The 26,664-nt window shown below is 36.1% G+C and overlaps 3 protein-coding genes across 15 annotated transcripts in view; 1 reads left to right on the top strand and 2 right to left on the bottom strand.

Annotated features, from left to right (window-relative positions):
- LOC143239686 (uncharacterized) overlaps positions 1-8,899 on the top strand; it is a 30,346-nt gene extending 21,447 nt beyond the window's left edge. For all 12 annotated transcript variants that reach the window (XM_076481051.1, XM_076481054.1, XM_076481060.1 and 9 more), the window contains 4 exons: positions 1,325-1,582; positions 3,504-3,707; positions 5,584-5,920; positions 6,957-8,899. In XM_076481051.1, the coding sequence (XP_076337166.1) occupies positions 1,325-1,582; positions 3,504-3,707; positions 5,584-5,920; positions 6,957-8,068 (1,911 nt within the window). In that variant the 3' untranslated portion in view covers positions 8,069-8,899. The remainder of the gene's footprint in view (positions 1-1,324; positions 1,583-3,503; positions 3,708-5,583; positions 5,921-6,956) is intronic.
- LOC143239685 (pleckstrin homology domain-containing family G member 7-like) overlaps positions 1-26,664 on the bottom strand; it is a 406,704-nt gene that overhangs the window by 306,667 nt on the left and 73,373 nt on the right. The window lies entirely within an intron of this gene.
- LOC143239689 (uncharacterized) lies at positions 1-26,664 on the bottom strand. Of its 2 annotated transcripts, XM_076481066.1 has the most exons (9): positions 26,333-26,664; positions 23,354-23,422; positions 22,014-22,096; positions 20,911-21,132; positions 13,569-13,841; positions 13,040-13,270; positions 11,318-11,444; positions 10,406-10,640; positions 1-332 (listed from the first exon to the last, which is right to left on the bottom strand). In XM_076481066.1, exons 1-6 carry the CDS (start codon positions 26,647-26,649, stop codon positions 13,248-13,250), a joined length of 987 nt encoding a protein of 328 aa, XP_076337181.1. In that variant the 5' UTR covers positions 26,650-26,664; the 3' UTR covers positions 1-332; positions 10,406-10,640; positions 11,318-11,444; positions 13,040-13,247. The 2 variants fall into 2 exon arrangements, with proteins under 2 accessions (XP_076337181.1, XP_076337180.1); XM_076481065.1 differs by lacking the exon at positions 1-332 and having other exon boundaries at positions 10,324-10,640.

The raw sequence follows: 26,664 nt of genomic DNA on the forward strand, positions 1-26,664 counted from the left end.
TTGATAAGCCAAACACATTTTCTGTTTTTATTGCAATAGTATCCTTGTATAATTCACTTACACTGTTCCGTGAGTTCCCACAGCTGTATCCTTCAATAATCGTCTGCCTTTTGTCAAAGTCCACACAAATTATTCTCCTTGTACATTCCAAACTATTAATTTCACTCTAACACATCAACCGTTACTTTCACGATGACTAACTTTGTTTTCTTACTTTTCACTGACCGAACTTCTCTTTCACGTGACTTTTATTTGGTTTCTGTTCCTCTGGTCGCAGCTATTTATGGGTCTATCACTTGGGCCTTCTAGAATTCTTCACAGCCTCGACATCACTGACGTAAAAACATAAAATAATTAAATGAATGTTACCTGCACTAAACAATTCTATATATGACAGAGTTATTTGAGATATTTACCCTAGTCACTTTTTGATTTACTTTCATGGCTGGGCGTGGCCTAGTAATTATCATTGGGATTATGGATCAAAGAGTCTAAGGCTCGAGACATTATTCTGCCAAACACGTTTTGCGTGCTTATTCTTGGACTTGTTAAAATAGTGACAGTTAACCAGTTAAAAGATATTTGTAATTGTGGGTGGGTTTAATGTAATCAGTTCGAAAATAGACTACACCTGAATCAACAGTTTCTTAAGACCGTTCAGCTCACGTGCACATATTGTTTCGTTCACGGTGAAAATTCTAATTTTCTTTCAGACGTGAATAACGTCATGAATGACAGATGACACTCGTATACTCTGAACGTTTTTCTTTTCTTGAATGACGTCATGAATGACAGATGACACTCGTATACTCTGGGCCTTTTTCTTCTTTTCTTGAATGACGTCATGAATGACAGACGACACTCGTATACTCTGGGCGTTTTTCTTTTCTTGAATAACGTCATGAATGACAGATGACACTCGTATACTCTGAACGTTTTTCTTCTTTTCTTGAATGACGTCATGAATGACAGATGACACTCGTATACTCTGGGCGTTTTTCTTCTTTTCTTGAATAACGTCATGAATGACAGATGACAGTCGTATACTCTGGGCGTTTTTCTTCTTTTCTTGCTCTCATAGTATAATAATTTTAATCATTTTTTATATAGAATTAAGCTCTGTTTTTTAATTTGCTACTCGTCGAGCAGAAACTTCGGTAAGAGTGACAGTCAAATCCCACTGTACCGTTAGAGAGCTTAAGTGTAGTCTATCAGTTCAAAATTAGGGACAGCTCTTGTGTAGGTTTGTGCGAATTTCTGAAGCTATCAGACACATTGAAATAAATGTTTCTACGTCAATCCGTTGGTTGTTTCTTTGTTTCAGGTTCACCTTTATTTCTCAGCACTTCCTGAAGAGAAAGTCCCGTATGTGAACAGCGTTGGAGAAAAGTATCGAATGAGGCAACTGGTACACCAACTGCCACCTCACGACACACAGCCTAACTACTCTAACAGAATGCTGAACGAAGACGAAAGGAAGAAACTGTGTGAGTTCTCAGAACAAAGAAGACGAGAATCGTTGGGACTAGGGAACGTACGTCAACTTCCTGTTTCACTGGAATGTCCAGTGAACTGTGAATATGTAAGTTTTGAATAAAGGGATGTAATTTTATGTAAATATCAATTACACCCCATAAGTGGCTCCTGTATTCCATTTTTACTTGGACTTTCGGAACATAACTGTTAATATTTTAAAATTAATTTATCACAAAATCGTTTATATTATATCAAGTATGTATATATTGTAGAACCTTAAGCAAGAATGGCTTTATTTTCGTGGTTCTAATATCTGTAGTTATTGTATGTGGTTTATTTGTTGCTATTTAGACAGATATGGAGCCTATCACTGGCACAGCGGCAAGTCTGAAGACTTATAACGCTAACACCCAAGGTTCGATACCCGAGTGAGGATACAAGATGGCACGTGCAGTTGAACACGTTTTAAAAATCGAGAAATCTATCCGTACTCCGCAGTTAACATCTGATCGTGAATAGTCTCTCTTTGGCAGGATACATTTATGTGTAGCGTCGTGATGAAGTTGCACCTTTCCCTAAAGCAATGATAGTAGAACTCAATGTAAACACTTTTTTTTAAAAAACATAAACCGGACACAGTACAAGCAGTTGTAGACGAATATTTAATGAAAGGTACTTAGTTTTATTGTTGAATCAGTAATAATATCAAACTATAACCAGTGTGTTAACCTGTTATTGTACAATCGACATTCTGTTGTTTGTAGCTTATGTTGTTCAGGGAGAAACGGCAAACACTGGTTACATTTCATCGTAGATTGTATAAATTTGAGGAGAGTCATGGTGATGTGAATAGAGGGGAATGTATTGTGAATGTTTCTATAAATTTGAGGAGAGTCATGGTGATGTGAATAGAGGGGAATGTATTGTGAATGTTTCTATAAATTTGAGGAGTCATGGTGATGTGAATAGAGGGGGATGTATTGTGAATGTTTCTATAAATTTGAGGAGTCATGGTGATGTGAATAGAGGGGGATGTATTGTGAATGTTTATAAATTTGAGGAGTCATGGTGATGTGAATAGAGGGGAATGTATTGTGAATGTTTATAAATTTGAGGAGTCATGGTGATGTGAATAGAGGGGGATGTATTGTGAATGTTTCTATAAATTTGAGGAGTCATGGTGATGTGAATAGAGGGGGATGTATTGTGAATGTTTCTATAAATTTGAGGAGTCATGGTGATGTGAATAGAGGGGGATGTATTGTGAATGTTTCTATAAATTTGAGGAGTCATGGTGATGTGAATAGAGGGGGATGTATTGTGAATGTTTCTATAAATTTGAGGAGTCATGGTGATGTGAATAGAGGGGGATGTATTGTGAATATGTTTCTTGGATTATGACCAGTATTTTATTTTATAAATTTAAATGATACGTCACAACGCAATAGCTACATAAAAAAACAAGCGAACGTGCTGACAAACCACTGTTTGTCTTACAACAATGTTAATCTTACTTGTTTCATCTGCAGGCGCTATTCAATGATATAATGAAACACTGACCCACACCACTATGCTAACCTGTACACACTTCGGTGGATGTTAAAAAATGTGGGACTTACCTGTTTAAAACATCAAAATATGGTAGAGTACTATTTGTCCCCTAGGTGGAGTCTGTAACAGCAAACAATGAGAGCATTATTACTACAGACTCGTTTTGTAACACAGCAGAACAACCAACAGTCAGCAGCACACGTGCGTCACACCTTACCTTCAGGTCAACACGTTACGTCAATAGCACACCACATGTATCGCACCTTACGTTCACGTCAAGGTGTAGTTTAATGTTAGAACTATAATTAAACTACTGCTGCTGTTGGGTGTACTAAGGTGTAGTTTTAATATTAGTGTTATGACATTAAGTACTATGAAATTATTGACCACAACAGAAGGTTGAGGTAAAGTACTATAACAAGGTGTATCATCACATATCACCAGTGATGTTCCTAATAACACGGATTATTTTCCAGTGTGGCGAAACACTGTCAGGAGGGGACATCTGCGTTACAGCTGACAGATTAGGCCCAGACTGCTGGTGGCACCCGGCCTGTTTCGTGTGTTGGGACTGCAGGGAACTGTTAGTCGACCTGATCTATTGCATCCAGGACGGAGCTCTCTACTGCGGTCGGCATCATGCTGAAACCGTGAGACCACGATGTGGGGCGTGTGACGAGGTAAGCTGTGTATGGCTTGATTGGGCGTGACCTAAAGATGTGCATATTTGGACTGTGAATCCCTTACTGTAAAAACGCGCTCCGCATTTTAAGGGCCATGACGGTAGTAAAAGCGTGATAATTGGATCCAGCCATTCCGTCTGACAGAAAGAGTAGCCCAAGAGTTGGCGGTGGGTGCGTTTGACTATCTGCCTTCTAGTTAGACTGTTACTTCAAAGTTATGTATGGCTATATGGTAGGCGTTTAACCCCAGGGGGGCAGGGGAAGAGGAGATGAAAGAACACATGTCACCCCCTCTGTAAACACGTTTTTATGAAAACAGTTTACCGTCTCGTTTGTTTGACACTTCATTATAGCTGACTTTCCACAAAGTTAGATACATTGTGGCTATATACTGGTAGCCTTTGAGTCTTAGACTTATCTTGTAATTAGCGGTCGACCATTGTGTGACGTTACTTACTTATAACTATTGTTTTTCCCTTCAGAGATGGCGCTGTACTCACAATCTGTAAGTAGGGAGTTCGAATCTCGTTATCGAACCTGCCCGCTCTTTCAGCCGTGGGGGGTTATAATGCTAAAATCAAACCTACTATTCGTTGATATAGGAGTATCCCAAGAGTTAGCAGGGTTCTCTAACCTATCACTTCTAAATTAGGCACGGCTAGCGCAGATAACCCAAGAGCAGCTTTGCGCGACGTTAAACACAATTCAAACATCCGGTATTCAAGATCTCTTCTCCTTGGTAGTTGGGTGGTCATTTTGATAAACAAAAGGGTGTCTACAAATTCACAATGTGTCAACGTTGTGTGAATGATTCGTAAACAGTGTACTTATGGCCAATTATTAGTATGTGAGGGGAATGTGTTTTTTTCAGACAAACAACAACTAAAAAGGGTGTCCGAAACGTTTTGAACCATAGGTCAGTTGTAGCTTTTCTTAATTCAATATACGTGACTCTTGTGATTCTGTCTATTTAATCCTGCTATTAAGGTTAACATGTTTCGTTGAAGTGTATGACATGGACACGCTGTAGACATTCTGGTCATCTTTGAATCTTCTGTTGGTTTGTTGCTTTTCTTGAGAGTAGAAGGGTTCCTAAATTATTATTGTATTATGTAAATAGTCTCACGTCGGTATTTCAGTTTCATAAACTTACGAAGGTAAATTAAATAAAAACTGAGTTATTTAAATTACTGACCATATCAATTGTTTTCCTTATTGTCGTTAAACCTAGCATTACTAAACTAACGAAAGTGTTTCGATCAAAAGGAAGTGTAAAACTATTAAATCATTTGTTACTTTAAACTAAGTTTAATAATTTGTCAGAATAATTTTAAAAATTAAGAAACGTAGAAATACAAAAATTACACTCACACTGACCCTGTATGTGGTAGTAAGCTGTCAAAACTTAAGTTTCTGGAGAAAAGTTATTTTATATCTAATGGAGTTGTGAATTTCCATGCACTGGATGAACATAATGTTCTCTATACGTGAGAGTTGAGAACACAAAACGTTTGTAAACAAGGTAACAGAGAGGACCGCTTTACACGTTTATAATACAAGGCGTTAAATTAACGAGAGAGGACCGGTTTATACATTTACGTGTATGTTATAAACTCACTACTAAAAACTAGTGTCAGTAGTGATTACAGACCATGTGTACGTGGAGTAACTCGTTTTTAAACGTCGCTTTTTTACATGGTTTAAAATAATTAATAGAAAGTTTGTGTAAGTTTATACCGCATGTATTAGTTCCATGAGTTTTCCAATAGAAACGTAGTACGTGTTGTTTAGAGAGATCGTGGTACGTGTTGCTATTAATGTTGTATTTCATGTTAAAAACTAAACGTTAATACGTTATCGAAACTTTTGCTAGCTTATCTTTTCCGACGAGTGTACGGAGGCTGAAGGGATGGCATGGCACGTGGACCACTTCCGTTGCTACGAATGTGACCTGCGACTAGGAGGTCAGAAGTACGTCATGAACGAAGGACATCCTTATTGTCTTACTTGCTTCGATCTCATGTTTTCTGAATATTGTGATACGTGTGGGGAGTCGATTTGCGTGGACCAGGGTCAGATGGCCTACGAGGGGCTGCACTGGCACGCGACGGAAAAGTGTTTCCGATGTCACATATGTAACATACCGTTACTAGGTCAACCTTTCTTACCAAGAGGCGGACTGATTTATTGTTCTGTGGAGTGCAGCAAGGGTAAGGAAACAGTTGAGTTAACAATTCATGATGCTTGGCCAACCATTTTGTAAACCCACCAGTGAACTATTTAATGCAGTAGTCAAAGTAATTATGGTATAAAAATCACCACTAGGTGGTTAATATATGTAATTATGATAGAAGCGAGGTGTTAAAACACGGAATATATAGAGGGGGTTGACTCCTAGACTTATCGGTAAGATCTAGATTATGTCGGATTTCTAAATTATTTACGTACTAAGTTTCTTGTATGTATTTGACTTTCTTAGCGACAGTAAACTTGATAGTGTCCGAGATAAAATACAATGTCAAAAATATTCTAGTTTATTATCCCATTAAATATGACGTAGTTTCCTGTGTGTAAGAATTCCATTCCCCACATGAGTGGTGTAACAAAACCATAAAAAAATAACTACACTTTAAATAGGGCGAACGGGTATAAAAGAAGTGGTTCAAGTGCACTTAGTTTGTGGTTACTTCACCAGAAGAGAGAATACTTGACTCGCAGAGTGAGTTCAGTTCTTGTCAGGCAGGTTAACTTCGTATCGAAGTAATTAATATAGTACTATGACAAGCACAATGGCTTATTAAAAATCCTTTACCGGATTAATTCTACAATACAGTTTAAGTACAGGTCTACAAGCGATGAAGTATCAGATAAAATGTCCCTTTGTATGATTCCGTAAGTCCCCCGCTAGCGGTATGTCTGCGGATTTACAACCCTCGGTGGACATAGCATATAGCCGGATGTGGCTTTGCTATAAGAAACACACACGATTCCACAATATAAGGCTTATTAGTAGATACTTTTCTCTTTACTGTTTGAGGAAATCTAAGAATCGGTTTGGTCAGTCCCCGTGTGGGTGTACCAGAAACAATGTTAATGGTTGGTTGAGAGAATTTCTTTCGAACGTTTAAAAACAAAGATAATATTAGATATTGCTTTATATAAATGATCTTTGCAATAATTTTTGGTGCTTTGAAAGAAAACTGCATCTCGGGTTTGTTTTTATCATAGTTAAATATTTTATTTCAGGGGAAACTCACAAACCAAAGAATCTAAACAAAGATGCACTGTCGCCATCTACTGGAATGATGGATCAGAAATGTGATCTATTGTCTCTAAGACTTAATGACGTCTCAACGAAGAGTAATTTGTTTCCATCACGAAGTTATCAAGACAACATTTCTTCAAATCAGTTTGTCCCAAATATACCACGGAGTTACACGGACCTTCAAGGTGCCAAAGGCTGGACTAAGGGACCCTCAAATGAGTTACTTTCCCCAGTCGGTATGAACGTACTAGAAAAATTAGAGTGTTTACACAAGCCGTGTCGTCTACCGCCTAAAAGACATACACGGGGCAGAAACAAGAAAGAGACGCAAGCCCCCCCAGCCGAACAGTTATTGGTTAGTTCGCCAGACTCGCATCGAATGTCGCAACTATCTTCCAGTTTAAGTTGTGGAAATAGAATTCTGCCTACAACCTCCGTCCACTCGGGATTTAGGACAGGTCATATTCTGCGTCCAATCGTCCGGACAAACTCCAGCGCCAACAACAATGGTGGATCTTCCAAAAACCTGTCTGTCCGGTTCAATCCAGTTCTAATAAAACACCCGTTCGAAAATAATGGAAGAACTGACCGAATAAAGGAATCTCACTGTTGCACATTTACACATGCAAGTCATGATGTCACTAGTAAAACTACAACGTTATCCGTAGATTCTTCCCTACTTCGGCCTTACGGTAAAAAAACTGGAAACTTATCGAAAGACCTTTCCTATCACGCTCAGGAGGTAAGTAAGGCGTGGAACCTGAACTCAGCAACAAAACCTAAAGTAATGCTTTCATCTCGAGGAACCAGACGAACACCACACACAATTCAGTTGCCCTTAGTAAAAGAGGACAAACCAGCCCAGCTAAGCCCTGAAAGGCCTAGAGACAGAGAGGAGGAAGAGTCGTGTAGTACTTGTTCCACCTCCAGTTCTGAGGACTTTCTCTATGAACTTCCTCCACGACGAGAGTATGGCGGTGTCAGAATATGTTGTGTTAGCAATGACGCATTAACTGTTGCGAAGCAACATGCCAAACGCCCACCAGGTGGAAGCACGGAGCAAACTGAAAACAAAAACTGTATTATATCCTGACATTTCTCCAAACTAACAGCTTTTCCCAGTGCAACTCCTTAAAACAGAAGTTCCCTAAACAAAAATGATTTTACTGTATCCGCGTTTTAATTTCCCAGATCTAAACATTCTAGGGTTATTAAAAATAAGTCCGCATCCACAGTGAACAATCGTAGGTCATTTTAAATTGAAACTATTTTATAAAGGCTCACCGACTGACTTAGCACTACATCGGAATACTGATAACGCTAAACACGGGGTATAAGATCTCCGGGGTGAGTACAGTACATCTAGCCCATTGGGGGAGCTTTGCGATGAAGAATAACACCATAATAAGAGCATTATCTCCATCTCCAGCTACTGACTAGAAAATGGCCGAAATGAGAGTTATAGCAGCATCTTCATAATTGCAAACTCGAATATAAACAAATAACGCTAATGTATTAAAAGCAATTCCGGCGAAAAAATTCTCAAAGACAAGTTTTACATTTCCATGTCGTAACAGAACTAGTTAATGAACTACACTTTACATTTTAGGTAATATAAAACACACAAGAAAATGTGTGACAACTTTTTACATATCAGCGCTTATCGCAGACTTAGGCTTCGTGAGATATCACGTCAGGCCTCTATGCCAATTTTATATCTATCTAAGGTCATTCTCTCTTTTAACTATGAAATTAACTGTCTTATTTTGTATTAATATTTAAATGTTAGTGTTATGTTACGGTAGGCTAATGATTTTATATCAAAACGGAGATCGGTGTATGGAATTTACTGTCATATTTCGTATTATTGATTAAAACAAACTACGTATAATACGACTACAGAAATAAATCCATACAGTTTTCATTGTGTGGCTGTGTACATTTATTAAGTAGGCTATATCAAAGAACTTAACCTGTTAATTTCTATATGTTTAAACCATACCCTATTTTAATACCACGTTACTAACTCTTATTATCCAACCGATATTTACAGTGATATCGAGAAAAATATGTATATGTAAAAACGGCTCGCTTGGGTTGAGAAAATATTTTGCGTAGAGGAGCGAACAACGTTTCGACCTTCTTCGGTCATCGTCAGGTTCACAAAAAGAAAGAGGGAACTGACCAGAAGCTAACCACATGTTTGAAAGGGGTTGTGTAACTGAGTGTCAGAATGTAGAGCGCCCTCTACTGCTTAATGTTTGAAATTATATTAATTCGCCTTTGGTTATCACACTTAAACCGGGCAAATTTAGGGCAAAACAAGACTTTTATATAGATGATATGGATAAAGAAACAGACGACTTGTACATAGCTTGAATAAAACAATGTCGAGGTTATAGAGAATTACATAAAATATTTGGTACAGATCTTAATTCAAGTCATGTAACAAAGTTTTAACTTTCCCGACATAGTGGGAGCGTTCTAAAAGTAATAATTATCAGTCTTTAAGAAAACGTTTGTCATCTGTAAGTTCGCCTTGCTCAAGACGATAGGGTCGTCCCAAACAAGGCCCCGCCAACCTCAACCTACGTAATCCTAGTACTATTTCCTAGACCCATTGCACACATGATAGTCATTTTTTTTAACCTTTAAAATAATGAGAGAGCGCTCTTAAATCGACAAGTCCAGTCAAATTTAACAACAGGTTGTCTTATGAGGGTCTTGTTTCACGTGATACTTCAATGAATGACGTCACCCTTAAAGAGCAGAAAAATTAAAACCCAACTTTTTTTGTTTTTATTAAAGAGCTATCGAGAGCCTTTTGTACATAAATGTTCGTGCCCTTATCACAGCGGAGAATTAGTATATAAAAACTGAGGAAAAGTTGTGTTAACGACACGAAAAAAGAAACCCGATAAAATGAACATTACGTTTTTCTTTTACACTGATAATAAATGGTGTTTTTAATTCTTTGAGGCCTACTGATTATGCAAGTAATAAATCAAACCCTAACAAACAAAAACCTTTAAGTTATGACAAGTTCTTAACATCTGAGAATATGTTGCACACCAGTTTATTACAATATACTCTAAACTGATTAATTTAGCTAGTATTAAGGTCATTAACACTACAATATAAGAATTTTCTGAGTCAATCTGCTTACTTTTGGAATAAATACAATGAAATTGTATCTTTAGGTGAAGAATAACAACCATATACCTCCTATCTCCACAAACTATCAAAAAACTCACCCTTGTGAAACTATCGTGTGACATTCATCAGGACATACCCAAAATCTTTACAAATAGCTCATTGTTACACATCAGAATAGAAACTACAAATGTCTGTGCTGTGCTTTAATTTATTTCAGTTCACTGTACAAAAACAATTTCATTTAGTGAAGAACAAAAAATCTAATTTCTACTACCATAGTGGACAGGTACAACACAAGCATCTCCAAGTGACTTGTTGACCCATCTGTGGAGTAGAATAAATTTTTCTCTCTCTGCCTTTGACCTTCACATAATTAACTCGAGGTACCATTTATCCTTCAGAGGAAGAGAGGGGGTCAGGGTTTTCTCCTCTTTCTCTTGTTTTTTCTGCTTCAACATCAGAGGTGGAACACATCAGCTCTGGACTAGTGTTTCCTGCAAGCATGGGGTCTGCAAATAAACAAACAGTTATGTTGTACACAACATTTGAAGAGAAACAACAGGCATCGTAGTGGGCAAATGAAAAATCAAAGGTGTCTCAGAACATGGAACAAGTTAGGTTTTTACAAAATAAAAGTACAACAGTCTATAAAACTAAACATGAAGAAATAATTACTGTGTGTGGTGATAAAGGTTATATTACAAACCTTCTGATAACTGGATGGTGTCAACGTTATTTTAATATGAGAATTCAAAGCTGGTTATTATATACTCTTGCTCAATAATGTTTAATAAACACCTGAAAATGGGGTAGACAATGCTACAAAAGAACCAGTTACTGTTGGCTGTTGCCCTTGGGTTTGTACAATATTGATAGTTTGATTTTAACATTTCCAAGTGAAAAGTTAAGTCTCAAAACGAACATGTAATTAGAATTATGTAGAAATTATTAGCACAAAGTGTTCTCTGAAGAGGTTAAGTTTACTTTCTGTAGAGTAGGTTGTTAAGGGGGTATTTATAGTCTAATTTGGTTTATGTCTACAAAATAACATTCTGCTAAGCACTTATATGAATGAAACTGGCATCCATAATAATGTCTAGTTAAGGTGCTTTCATCTCTGTTTCTCTTTACTGGCTAAGAACTGAATGCTAAAACATTTTGTATCCAATCATAAATGTAAACAAACCTGAATCAGAATATATGTACATGTTAGCTGACACGCTTGACTCGGATACTAGAGGTTGATCACCCATCACTGCTAAATTTTCTTCTATTTCTTCAACTTTCACGATTGACTTGCTGTCTTCAATTTCCTGCAGTACAACATGACAAAAGGTATATTTAAGTAAACTTACATTATCTACTGCTAAGGATCATGTCCTTATTTGACTTGCAAAACAAAATTAATGAAATGTTTTGTACAAAACTATGATTGTATTCAGGTTCTAGTTTTAAAACAAATATTAATAGCTAAACATAATGGAAATTTATGAAAAATCAAATAATCTTCACAGTACATACTTTTGTTTCAGAGAAAATGTACAATAACTTCCAGGTAACTGACAGACTGTGTCAGAACATCCTCTCATACAAGAGGGAGTTAATCTCTAAGATCTTTCCTACCATTAAAGTTTCTTGTATTGGAATAAAATTAGGCTTAATACATGATTTTATGTTATACTTTGTATTGTGTAACTTTAGCAAGTTTCATTTCTCTAACAATAAAGCAAAATGATACTGGAGAATAATTTGGGCTCCACATCTAAAGATGGAGTCCATACTTTAAAACTGACAATAACTTATCAGTTCAAAAAATTACACATCACTTCCACACCAATCAGGGGAACTATTATCTCCACTAACTTCACAAACTCTTAAGTAATAAAATACGTTTTGCCTTTGTGAAGTAATCAGTTCTTATTGACAAAAAGCTACATCTAATTAAACTGTTGAAAGAAATATTTTAAAGTAATTGTCTGTAATAAATTATAAACTCCACCCCCTAAGTTAAAAATGATTTGGTTGTTTGAAATAAACAAAAATAACAAATAGTAACCCTAATATTGATTATACCACTTGTGAAAAGCTCTCTGTTTATAGGGTTTCATTTCTAAGATCATATATGATTGTACCACTCCAGTACTCTAAGATAAAAACTTACAACTGGTTATATTTCCTGTAAGTTTCACAACATTTCATTACCAGCTAAAATTATACAATAAACAAGTTACTTCTAACCACAATACATCAAGCACTAAGTTTTACAGAGCTGTGACACACCACCAATACAGTGAACAAACCACAAATACCTATTTCTCTAACCTATTACATTAACCATAAGTTTTACAGAACTGAAACACATTAAATATGATAGGACTACAGTATAATTCAAAGTACCCTACCCATAATGTGTGTATTACAAAACTTCTGATAAATTAACTTGCAAACTATTTTAAGCATAGCCATGTTGACTGTGTGAACACAATACAGAAACGTTCTTTGTAACATAAGAAAACAGCAAAGATGGTTAGATTCAGTGCTAGTTGCTAGCATAGACTGTCTGAACGATGGTTAGATTTAGTACTTATCAGTAGTGTAGTCCACCTGAAAGATTATTTTAGGTGTTGAAGTAGGATCACATTATCCTTACGTACAACTCAATTCCTGTATTTTTGTTCTAGAACTTTCAAGTTCTGAAGAAGCATGTTACCCACAACCTCAACACATACAGAAAATAATTGGAAAGAATCATCCTTGTGGATAATTTCTTGTAGTGAAAATTAAATTAAATGACTAAAGGAAAATGTGTTTACAAAGATTTTGACAACAAAGAACAATCAGCTAAGATCATTCGATAATGGAACGAAACTTTATCAGTCACGAATCTTAAGATCAAATCACATCCTACCTCTGCCTCAAAACCTGGCTCTCCCCCCATCAGAGACTCCTGGGAGTCTTCAATCTCATCTGATCCAATGCCTGGTGGTACATCAGAAGTGCTTGTCATCTGGTCACTAGTCAGGGGAACAGAGGTTAGATGTTCAGTGGCTAGCGAACTCAAACCTGTGGTGCTGATGATGACGTGTGGTGAAGGGTTTAACTGAACGGTTACATTCTCATTCCCATGGAGAGTTTCTGGCTACAAAAATTACCCTAAATATCACTTCAAACATAGCTCTTCTAAGAAAATCCTTTAACAGTAACAGCTCAAACTCAAAGTAGTTTCAGCCTGGGTTGGTTCAAACTTTAGTTGTAATGTAAGAAGAGGAAGGTGCAAAACCAGTAAAGTATTCAACTTACTAATAATCAAATAACGAAATTTGTTTTTAGTTGTTGTTTGTATTCTATTTTATTTTCTAACTGTAAAACCTGTAATAAAAATATAAATCATTGTCTGTTAAAAGGTTTCAGAAGAGTTATAACACAACAACACTTACTGCAACAGCGTGAATGATAATTTGATTTGGAGTGACAGACGTAGTGAATGGGATGGTCAATTGTGGCGAATGAGCTAATAAGAAAGTTTGCGGGGGTCGACGTAGGCGTCAGCTGAACAGTCTGCGGCATGACTTCTAGGGTTTGCATGATAGGTGGAACTCCCATCGAAGAAGCGGCAATGGCAGCTGCTGATGGATCAATAGCTGTAATTGTAGTGGGAGGAGCAACTGTGGTAGTAGCCAATGAGTGAACTGGGATGGTGGTAGTCAAAGCTTAAAAAGAATATAGTTAGAATATGTAAACTAGACATTCTTTCTCAAAACAGGTTAAGTAAACCTTAATAATTACTTCTCCAATATCAACATCACCTGATGTTTAACTTGTGAAATCAATAAAATATTGATAGTAAGAGTGATTGAAACATTTACAAGTTGTTCTTGAAACACCAATATAACACTTCCATATTTTGTAATTTATTTCGTGTAATTCGTAACTAATAAAAAATAAATAAATGTTCAAATTTACATTTCTGCACAACTCGAAGAAACCTTGTCTATGAACAATGAACTTCAGAATTTTTTCCACCCTTCTCAAAACACAGTTTTATTTGTTAAGATCAACTGTTCCAAATATAATTAGCCAAGTTTTGTTTCTTCTTCTCTCAGAAGATTTATTGTCACATTCCTCTATTTTTATTCTATGGCAAAACACTAGGTAAACCTAAAGTTTAGAGTTTGGTACTGATGGAAAAATATTGAGTGACTCAAATACTTGTTATTGTTTGGTTTACTGTATTCAGAATATTCATCTAACTAAAATAACTTAAACTATATTTAATATATATAAATTAAATTTAACTAAAAATACTGTTTTATGGCTTGATCTGATATATTCTGAAAGACAAGACCTTATACTCTCTCAATAAATCTTTATACAATTTTTGTTGTTGTTGTTGTTGATTGATATTGACTAGATGTATAAATTGGAAATTTCTAACCAACAATAAATAAATTGAAATACAAAAAAAATCATCAATGTTCTTAAAAAAACAAACTATCTTGGTAGGTAGGTATTTCATGTTTACTGGAACAAAGCTACTAGGCTATTTGTGCCAACCAAGATGTAGTACGCTATAATGGTATATGGAAATGAAGGTAAAAATATGTAAAATTAAGACCTGCCAGGAAGACTGAAGCATTAAGTTCAAACTTGCTGTTAGTCACCTGAAGTTGGCCTTTCCAGTCCTGGGTCAAGGTCAAAATAAAATTATAATATGTAAAAGAAATCATGCCAAAACAGTGTATAGTCCAATAAAAACCTTAAATTAAGTTAAAAAGACCAATGGCTCTTAAAAATGTAAAAACATGAGTGAGGCAGCCAGTATCACCTATGACATAAGCTAACGTTAAGGACAAACCTACCTTAAAAATATGTTTAAAATGGTGTCACATTCTTGGCTTTAATGACGGTATGATAATAAAATGCATATGATTGTGACCCGAGTGCCACACAGACCACACACTGGTGCATCAGTACCACATAAAAGGAAGTGGGAGTTAAAAAGTGTGACCAATGTGTAGCCAAAACAATATCCTCCCTTCAATCTTTACAGAAACATGGTGGCCAAAGAGCTAAAGAAGGCTCGATTTGTTAAAGCTTATTATTTCGTTGCTCACTCCAGGTCGACTGCCAACTAATGTATAGTCAGGGTTTGATAACTGGACCATAGTCCATGTATGGAACAGGTGTGGTGGTGATAAAGCCACAGTAGATGGACTTTATTGCTTTGTCAGCTAGCTTATTCCCACAAATGCCAACATGACCTGGTATCCAAAAAAACTGGACAGAGAGAGATGGGCCAGTTTGTTTTGAATATTGATAAGAATAAGATGGTAACTAACATGGAATGATGTCAGGACCAATAGACAGCTGAGTGAATCAGTATAGATCGTACAATTCGTATATTGCATAGTTTCAATATGATTCAGGGCAAGAGAAATGGCATACAATTCAGCAGTGAACACAGAAACTGTAGAGAACATTCTGTGTGCTACAACTGAAATAACAAACCACAGCAGAACCTAGAGAGTCATCTGATTTTGAACCATCTGTAAATATGGGAATGGATGGATTGTTTGAAAGATGTTCAACAAATAAAGAGCGATTTTTCCAATCAGGAGTACCAGCCTTCCTCAGATGACTCAAAGATAGGTTACAGTTGAGGATAGTAATTAGCCATGGTGGTAGAGGCCGAACTGTTGATACTGCTATGCTATTCAAAGATGTATCAAATTTTTCTGATCATGCCCAAATACAAAGGCTAAAAGGAACAATGGCAGATTTTCTATTATAGAAAAGTGTGGCCTGCTGAGGATGGAAAACACAACCTCAAGTATGATACTGTGGTAAAGAGCGAAGTTTGGAAGCATACATAAGAGACAGTTGCAAACAGTGAATATACAAAGGAAGTTCATGAGACTCCACCTACAAACTTTGGCCTGAAGAAGTATAAAAGGCCCCAATGCAAAGCTGAAGCCCCTGATGGTAGATAGGATCCAGCATTTTCAGTGCTGAGGTCCTGGCAGAACAATAGACCCATAGTCAAGTTTGGATTGGATAAGGGCACGATAAGTTTTAGGCACAGAATATCAATCTGCTCCCCAAGTGGTGGAAGAGAGGACATGGAGGATGTTCAGTGCTCTTATACATTTGACATGAAGTTGCTTGATATGGGAAATAAAGTTTAATTTACAGTCAAATATAAGACCTAAGAACTTTGCCTCAGGGACGACAGGAAGTACATCATCATCAATACGAAGTTTTGGATCTGGAATGAATACCCTGTTGGCAGCAGAAATGTACACAAACAGTTTTAGAAAGAGAAAGTTGAAAACAATCTGCCGTGGACCATTTCAGTATATGATTGCAGTTTGTAGCTGCTGCTCAATAAACCTCATATTTGACGACTGACATGAGATATGAAAGTCATCAACAAAGAGACCATTCGCAACTGTAGGGGGTAGCTGTTCACTGATAGCATTAATCTTAATAATGAAAAGTGTGACACTCAGAACACAGCCCTGGGGGACTCCAAGTTCCTGTGGGAAAAAAAATTGGAAAGTGTTGAGCCCACATGAACCTGGAATCGGTGGTTCATTACAAATGTTTAATAAGTGGCATATTGCCATGCAATCCATGAGTGAAGGTCTCGCAAGATGCCATATCTCCATGTTGTATCATACGCTTTCTCTAAATCAAAAAAATAGAAACAAGACGTTTTGTTTCAAAAGGCTTCTAACTGATGTTTCAAGGCAAATTAAGTGGTCTATCATGGAGTGTTGTCTTTGGAACCCACACTGAGTGGGTGAGAAAAGCTTGTTTGATTCAAGGAACCAAACAAGACAAGCATTAATCATCCTCTCCAAGGTCTTACTGAGACAACTCATCAAAGCAATGGGACAGTATTTCAAAAGAATCTTTGGATCCTTCCCAGGTTTAAGAATAGGGAGTACAATAGCTTGGCACCAAGCTTCAGGAAAGATATTCTCCTGCCATATCAGGTTAAAGACAGCCAGGAGAATAGTAAGAGGCAGGAGAAAGGTGGTGCAGCATCTCAATGTATATCATTAGGTCCAACTAATGTATTGCCAGACCAATGAAGTGCAAGTTTGAGTTCCACCAGTGTAAGAGGGCAATTGTATTCATAGGGATGATCAGTCAAGAAGGAAAGAGGCAGATGTTCAACTCATGTTTTAATAGCTAAGAAGAAAGGGGATGAGTTTGAGGAGCTAGATACATGAGAGAAACAGTCACCAAAAGTGTTGGCAATGCTCTGAGCATCAGGAACTTCATGGACATTGAATATTAAGACAGAGAGGGGGGCAGAAGTACTGTCCACTCACCTTCCGGATCTTGTCCCATGTGACTTTTGAACTGGTGGTGGAAGAAATGCTGGGGATATATATATAATCCAAGATTCCTTTTGGCTTTGACATCTAACTCATGGAGCCTGTGTATGGGCTTGCTGAAATGCAATGCAGTTTGTAAGCATGGGATATCTACAAAATTTATCCCAAGCACATTTCTGAGCTTTTTGTGTTATAGAACAAGCAGAATTCCACATAGGGCAGGGATGCCGTGAGAGAGATGTCAAGGTTTTGGGTATGCACTGAGCAGCTGCTTGGACAATACAGTTAGTTACTGCTGCTACAGAATCATCTATCGATGATTTACATAAGATGGCAGGATCAAGTTTCGAGAGAGTAGTAAAAGAGGGTCAGTTGGCCTGGTCCAACTTCCACTGAGGCACACGGGTTAGGTGGCACTTACCATGGCCAATCTCTCTTAATATTATAGGAAAATGATCTCTACCCCATGGATTGAGGTCAAGAGAAGCAAGTGAAAAGCAAAGGAAAGCAGAAAGAAAGATCTATAGCTGTAAATGACTGACTGGGTGCATGAAAATAAATGTAAGAGCCAGTATTGAAGAGAGACAGATTGAGATTCAGGAGCATATGCTCTATAGCACGACCCCTCAGATCAACACTACAACCACCCCAGAGGGGATTATGCCCATAAAGATCCCCCAAAATTAAAAAGGGGGGTTGGCAGTTGCTCAATGAGGACATCAAGGTCTGAGGGATGATAATTTTTGCAGGGGTAAAGTACAAAGAGCAAACAGTGATGATACAACCCAAGGAGATATAGATGGCTACAGCTTCCAAGGGTGTATTCAATGACAAAAACTGGGTGAGCACATGTTGATCAACCAACAGTGCTACTCCCCCATGTCCTTGTCCTATGCGTGACCTGTCATTTTGGCAGAAGGAGTATTGTTGAACTTTGACTGTATTAGTAGGTTTTAAAAATGTTTCCTGAAAAGAAAGACATTTGGGATGATAAAAGTCAATCAAAACCTTGATGTCATTTGATTGAAAACCTCGACAGTTCCATTGGATTAGCGTGGCCATCTGTCTTTATTTTGGAGGAGAATATTGCACAAAGACACTCTGTTTGCAACAGGAATTTTTTTTATTTACTGGATGTGGGTCGGTCACTCTCTAGTGATCCTGCTTTGGATCAAGTAGGCAAGTCAGAATTTGTAGACATACGTTACAGTGATTGAGAACGTGAACGAATGTGATGTTTAATTTTTGGGGTGTAACTGTATCTACAAAAAGTTTGGAAATTTCATGGCATAAAAAATGACTAGCAAAATAAATGAAATTATACAATTTCTTTTTAAAACCCAAAGCTAGATACTAATTAATACATTTATTCTAAGTTTGATATGATTTGTTTAAGTATTTTGGCTTTGAAAAGGACAAGAATTGAGATATCAGTGACCCCTCCCACTCATATTGAAAGGCTTTAAAGTGATATGCAGAAGAGAAATGGACTACTGACTATGTGTAGAGAAGTCCCCCACTGGTATAGTGGTTAGCCTACAGATTTACAATGCTAAAATCAGAGATTCAATTCCTTTCAGTGGACACAGCAGATAGCCTGATGTGGCTTTATTATGAGAAAACAGACACAGTGTAAAGAAGCAGAAAAAAACTGAAGAAGTTGTTTAAAATTTTTTCACCCTAATTCAAATTGACTTTTTAACCTAATCATAATAAAACAAAGGCATGTGAACAAAAGCCACTACAGCAGTACAATATATATTAAAGATTTAAAATAAATGGTACCCTAACTTAGAGCACTTTGATTATGAAATATCAGTAACATTTTTATTAGTAGTTTAAAATAAAAATTCAGATAGTAAATTTAACAACATCATTTGAAATATTGTAAGTTATTATAAATAATAAAAGATGAAAAAAGATAACTATTCCAAACAAACTAAACATCTGTCCCATGTCAAATGCATTTACACTTTTTTTATAATTTAATATCTCAATACACAATACATTGTTGGTCTGGTAATAAATCTTTTTATATCATTCATGCAAGATGGCAAACTGCCTTTGAACAGAAACCTAGATTAACTCTGTTTTAGTACTGCCTTTGAACTACAAATTAGACTTTGAAAACATTCAGTTTATTTTGAACAATCTAATATACAAAGCTACGTTTGTTTGCACTTTTCAGACATTTGTTTCTTTACAATTTCACATATCTTAATCAATGAATACCCAACTTAACACAGTAATGTAATATGACATGAGGGGGGTTGGAACCTCTCATATAATTTAATACTGATAGAAGTGGTTGAAAACACTACATCTTTCCAGTATTAACACACACATGTACTTTTATTGCACTTCTTATATTTATTACATTAAGCACAATCTCCTATCCTTTGCTACAAACAAGTTACTTCACCTGTCCAATGAAAAAGTGCTCCAAGTAGTTTTATGTAATACTGAAAAACAAAAACTTTTGCTGAGCCTTAATAAAGCCAACGTTTTCAAACTCCACTTCCAATGGCACAAGCAGATGAGCAAGTTATACCCTTATTTCCTGAGCAGGATGCAATAACCTCCAGCTTACAACTAGGTACCCATCATACGTCTGAGTAAAGTGTCCTGTTTAACCTCCATCTCACAACTAGGTGCCTGTCATACGTCCGAGTAAGGTGTCCTGTTTAACCTCCATCTCACAACTAGGTGCCTGTCATACGTCCGAGTAAGGTGTCCTGTTTAACCTCCATCTCACAAGTAGGTGCCTGTCGTACGTCCGGTGGGTGTCCTGTTTAACCTCCATCTCACAAGTAGGTGCCTGTCGTACGTCCGAGTGAGGTGTCCTGTTTAACCTCCATCTCACAAGTAGGTGCCTGTCGTACGTCCGAGTGAGGTGTCCTGTTTAACCTCCATCTCACAACTAGGTGCCTGTCGTACGTCCGAGTGAGGTGTCCTGTTTAACCTCCATCTCACAACTAGGTGCCTGTCGTACGTCCAGTGAGGTGTCCTGTTTTAACCTCCATCTCACAACTAGGTGCCTGTCGTATCTGTCCTGTTTAACCTCCATCTCACAACTAGGTGCCTGTCCTGTTGTTTTAACCTCCATCTCACAACTAGGTGCCTGTCGTATGTCCAAGTAAGGTGTCCTGTTTTAACCTCCATCTCACAACTAGGTACCTGTCATATGTCCAAATAAAGTGTCTTTTTTAAAAACACAACAACATAATCCAGGCCATCCTTGAACACACAACTTTCAGACCACAAGTCCAAAGTGCAAAGTTGCCGAGCCAGGCTGATCCACTTAGGCCACACTTACCAACCACAAGATAACATAATTTGTTTGTCAAGTATGTAGAGAAATAAACTTCATTGTTGGAGCATAAAAGAACATCTGTTAAATGTTGATCCAGTTTGTTCTTTTCTACAACCTTACCTTGAGGAACAGGAGCAGAAGCCACAGTCTGTACAGGAACAGCCAGTGGAGTTGTAACAACACTCCTTAAAATATTTGGTGTCTGGCGAGAAATAACTCGTGCAGGATGAGTCTCAACAACAGGAATGGCATGAGGGGCTACTGATGCTAAGTTTGCTTTTGCTGCTTCTTCTTTCAACCGAATTTTCTCGGCATAATGTTTGTAGAGGTAATCACAGTTCTCTAGAAATAGACATACAAAATATCTTCATGTGGTATAAAGTACTCAATAAAACCTATACTTACATAACTAAAAGATGTGGTATAAAGTACTCGATAAACCTATAATTACATAACTAAAAGATGACATTAATTTGACTTTGTAATTGTAAATTACTAAGAAAATAGAAATGTCTCTTTTCAACACGATTTTCTTTAGTAGCATTTAAAAAACTTGTATGTCAGTTAAAGATTAACCAAGTACAACTCTGTGAAAAGGACAAAGGGTTGAAGAAATCATGACACTTATTGTCACCTGTCACACACCAGTAAACTGCTAAGGGTGGTGTTTCCCAAAGTGGATCTTGTCATCATGTTACACAACTGGAAACCTGACAAGGGTGGCGTTTCCCAATGTGAATCTTGTCATCATGTTACACAACTGGAAACCTGACAAGGGTGGCGTTTCCCAATGTGAATCTTGTCATCACCTGTCACACACCAATAAACTGTCAAGGGTGGTGTTTCCTGATGCAAATCTTGTCATCATGTCACACCATGGTAAACTGCCAAGGCTGGTGTTTCCTCAAAATATCTAACCTTGACATGAACAATGGCAAGTTTAAAAATACATCACATACAGATACAGTATTTTCCATTAAGTGTTTGTCTGTACAGCTCCAAGTAATAACATGTTTGTCTAAACAGTGAAATCATAATTACCGTCATGCCACTTAATATATGCATGTACATGTAAATGTGTACGCAACAATTCTGAACGTCTTTGTTGAAGGTCTCCAGTAAGAAAACATCTATGAAATGCATTTATGTCAGCCAATGATCAGCAACAATTTTCTGTATTGTCCCACAACTAAATAATTAAAACAAATACCACTAATACGTACCAGGAAAAGGAAGTTTATTGGCATCAGGAACGTGTCTTTTCAGAGCCCACCATTTACCTCTCAACCACTGAGGAGAGCGAACACTAAAGACAAAAATCACTTACAAGATAAAACCTACGGCACTAAGAAATGCAAATACCATCATTTTACAAATCATCTTGTGATATTATCAAAAAACATATCTTTGTTGTTTCTAGGTTTATTACTAAAAAGTCAGTCATACATCCTAAATAAACAAGTTATTGATAATTAAGCAAAAATAGTATAAACAGCAAACAAATTTTACATTTGAGGGTGATAGATGTACCTTCCTAAAATGTTAACTGCTCAGACAAACTCTGTTCAACAATTTACACACATAACTACTCTTGTGAGATTTGACATTCACTCTTATAATGCACCACTGGGCTCAAAGTGCAGCCTTTTTTTTTTTTTAATAGATGTAATGTATCCTCAGATTCCCAGTCTGGCACGATAACAAACAGCCTACATTCAATCCTCTGAATAAAGGTATGCTATACCTTTACTTCAAAATATAAGACATTTTCTTACTGATCTTAAAGATTTTTGTTGTTATTAAGTACAAGGCTATATCATAATGTGCTCTAAACACTGTTGTTATTGAAACCCAATTTTCAGTCATAAGACTGCTGACTTACTGCTTAACCACTAGGGATAATCTAAAAAATAAATTTTAGCATGAAGAGTGTTGTTTGAAGACAAGAAATGGATTTCACACATAACAGCTTACTAGTGGTACATTTTGAATGTCTACAATTAGTTTTTGTTAAATTTATTATAAATTAAAGTTTTCTAGAGAAATAACACTTAACGAGAGAGAAAAGTCATTACATGATAAATGGAATTTACAGACCACAATACAGACTAAACATCACTCCAACATGATCAGCTGTGACCACTAGAAACCAAAACATGATCACACATATCTGGCTCCGATGTGGTTGTATTTTTCTACTGAATTACAAAAGGAACCCTGACACTGACCTGCAGTAATAAAACCACATCAAGTAACTCCACAGCTGTAGTCAGTATGATAATAAAAATCTGTATATTTTAGCTTGAGAAATTCTGAAAAATTAGACACAACCTTAACTTAATCCTCTGATCTCTAGGTCATACTAATTCCTTCTACCTAACTATGATCTTACCTTAGAAAAACATAGATACACATTTCAAGATGCATTTACATAAACTGAGCAAATGTTGCCCAAGAAGACAAAACATAAGCCATTAAAAGAGTAAGCAAAAAAAAAAAAGAGTTGTATAGAGCTAAGGTAAAACATGAAAACAAGTTTATCGTGGAAGAGAATGTTTCTTACCTTGACCAACCTTTAGCCAACTCTGACCAGTCTACATGACTTTCATCTGTAGCACCAAGACTATATACTCTAATTAAAAAAAAAAAAGTCATTACTTGGTAGTGACCAGAAATAATGATGCATAAAGAAGGATGAAACTTGTTAAAAGCTGCTATGCACATGAACAAACAGTGAACATTCTTATAAACAGCAGAGGGATATAAAAACTTAAGTTAACAAATGATCATACACCACTGCCATTCTATCCAAACACATCACACTAGAAGTTTGGTAAAACTCTAGCAACTAGAATTTTTGAAATATCCTTTTGCTTGAATGTACTCTAATAGTTTCAACATTATGATAAACATTTTCCAAAGTATCTTACTGAATGAATGTTGTAAAGACTTTGAATGAATTTTAAGTATATGAACTCACACTGAACTCTCAACAACAAACTGTATCTGATAAATTACATCAAAATAATTACAAACATCACTATTAACCCTAGCTGCTACTAAACTCTGTATGTGCACTCTAAACAATACAACATAATGAGTTCTGGGTGCTAAAATGTACACTGTCACAGGAAGCAATTTTGGAGTGATCAGGTTACTGCCACATTGTCATTTCTATGGAGAGGGTGCAGGTCTAGAAGCATACCCCCCTCAAAATATTTTTGAAAACTTAGAAACTGATTCTCGAACTATTGAATTACAAATATTGCATACATGCAAAGTAATGCATTGAATTAAACCAACCAAATTTTAATATGCGAGTAGTAGCTGTACCATTAAAAAAGTGGTCAGACCATGTTTCAACTAGCTTTACTGCTTCTTACAGCCCTGATCTGTGTCAAATTCCAAACATATCTTATACTTTTGCTGCATATATGTATCAACAACTGTCTGCAGTCAACATAAAAATCAGGACAAGCAAACCATATGTTCAAGTATCTCATACAACAGAAACAAGACCATGTGTGTGGTCAAAGTTCAATTGTAAGCAACACTTCCAGCTGTAGAAGATTACAATTATTTCTGAAATACCTAAACATACAAAGTTTCTCACATTTATACTCAAATCACTTGGTGTTTATAAAACAAGAATTCAACTGTAATTTTCATAAACCTTAGTTAAATTTAAAATATCAACATTTTCCATTTAATTAAAATTCACACTTCTATAAAAGAATTACTGAATATTTCATCACATACCTTTTTTTCTGTGCAGTAGTTTATTTCTTTTTAATTTGTATTAAACACTAATATATTCTGTATAAAATGCATTATTTTAACATGCAGTTTTTTTAAATATAAATTATGAGGATGGGCCATGTAACCAACTTTTTTAGCCAATGATATTTAACGTAACTGCTTTAGTCACAGGTCAAAAGCCATGTCATCATGTTCGAAGACTTGCATTCATAATGTTATTGAACTAGTATTTCATGAATGTATATCAACAAATTTAATATCAAATTGTAAATCATAATCTAAATTTTAGTATGATCCATTAGTTAATTTCTTAATTTAAAAGGAAATACTCAAAGAACACACTAAATATTAATTTGTGTGAGTCATGTGGTATGTGGAATGCAGCTCTGGTTCAAATTAGATTTTTGTGATGTCAGAATACAGTCTAGTTTCTTAGAAATTAGAAACTCAAGTTACCAATACTGACATGCTATGATAGAAAAATAAGAAGCTCTTCTATTTTCTATTTAGTGAAATATCAATGAATGTAGTGAACACAGTAACCACCCACCTCTTTCCATTTTGTAAAGACTCCTATCTACAATGTGTGATTAACCAACTTTAGGTTTAGAATGTGCCCCTACTAGCTTTCTCAGGGTTATTAAAGTATTCAGTGCCAAACTCATTCTTTTAAAATTTGGATTTGAAGAGGTAAAGTGACACTTTAGCAACCTTGAAATTTCATACTTTAGCCTCAAATACACCTTAGTTACTACATTTGATAAATAATGGTGAAATTCTACAGTATGGATAGAGTAGTAATTTATGATTTTTTGGATTATTTCAAATGTATATATAAAAATTTTAAAAACATTATCTCATTTCACATCTTCCATGCATGGATCCTAATAAGGCTTAACAACTTATGGAAAGCAGTAAATGAGTACAAAGTTTGTAACTGGGAAAAATAATTGTTTTTTTATAAATATTTACTGTTTTAAAAAATAACTGAAGTTTAAGAACTTAGTATAAATAGTAATAATGTATGTATTATAACTGATGTGTGACTGTAGTTTACAAAATGCTGGCCAACCAACACAGCTAAAACATGTCACACTGCAAAGGCCAGCTTCATACTCTTGAACATAGTAACATCAGTGCATGTGTATCAACACCACTGCAACTTTAGTAATATCAGCCAGACACAGCTGAAATGTCAATATAATAAATGTATATAATGTTGTGACATGTAAGCTATTTAGACTAAACATTTCTGTTTTCATGTTATAATCCATAGTCAATATAGAATAAAAAAAATCATTATTTACATTTCATTCCCAATTTTATTGAGGTTACAAAGTTGGTCAAATGGAACCAACCAATACACAATGAAAAAATCTAACAATTATCTGAAGGTTACAAAGATTCCCTATATGAAAAGTTTCTGATGCACAAAAGTATTTTTTATCTCAAAATGAAAATTACTCTTCATGTTGGACAGTAAACATTCTGAAAGAAAATTTAGTGAGAAAATCTTTAACTAAAACCTTAATATTTAATTCCAAAACATGCACATACATTATCAAAAATCATAATATGGATACTTTCATAGTTAAGAACTAGGTAAAGTCCACTCAACCTGTAATGAAAGAGTTATTATACTTGTAGTTATCGGGTTAAGAAATACATACATTCATTATGAAAGGCCTTTGATGACTGTCTTGAGCTTTCAGACCTCTTAGTGGTAACAGAATAACAACAGATCAAGGCCTAAAGATAATAACTAAACTTCATCAAACAATACCTGCAAATAAGAGTTATGTCATCTTCTTTGGTCCATTCCACACCTCCAGCTTCTTTCCAGTTAAGGTAATTGAGCCACTTGGTGCGACACTGCTTCTCGGATCGGTACCAACTCTCTCTGCAACAGCAGCCCAAGAGAGGCCTGAAGAGATCATTTCCCTGAAAAGCGCTCGATAACTCATACACAGAATCAGCAAGCCTCTTCTCTTCTGCTGGGAGCCACTTTCCTGAACAAGATAAAATTACCAATATGGTTATAAAAAACCTTTCACATGTAAATGTATAATTCCTAATAATACCCCACCAGTTTCTGTACATCACCTCTATATTAAT

Source organism: Tachypleus tridentatus, chromosome 13 (genome assembly GCF_004210375.1).
Source record: "Tachypleus tridentatus isolate NWPU-2018 chromosome 13, ASM421037v1, whole genome shotgun sequence".
Classification (NCBI taxonomy): Eukaryota; Metazoa; Arthropoda; class Merostomata; order Xiphosura; family Limulidae; genus Tachypleus; species Tachypleus tridentatus.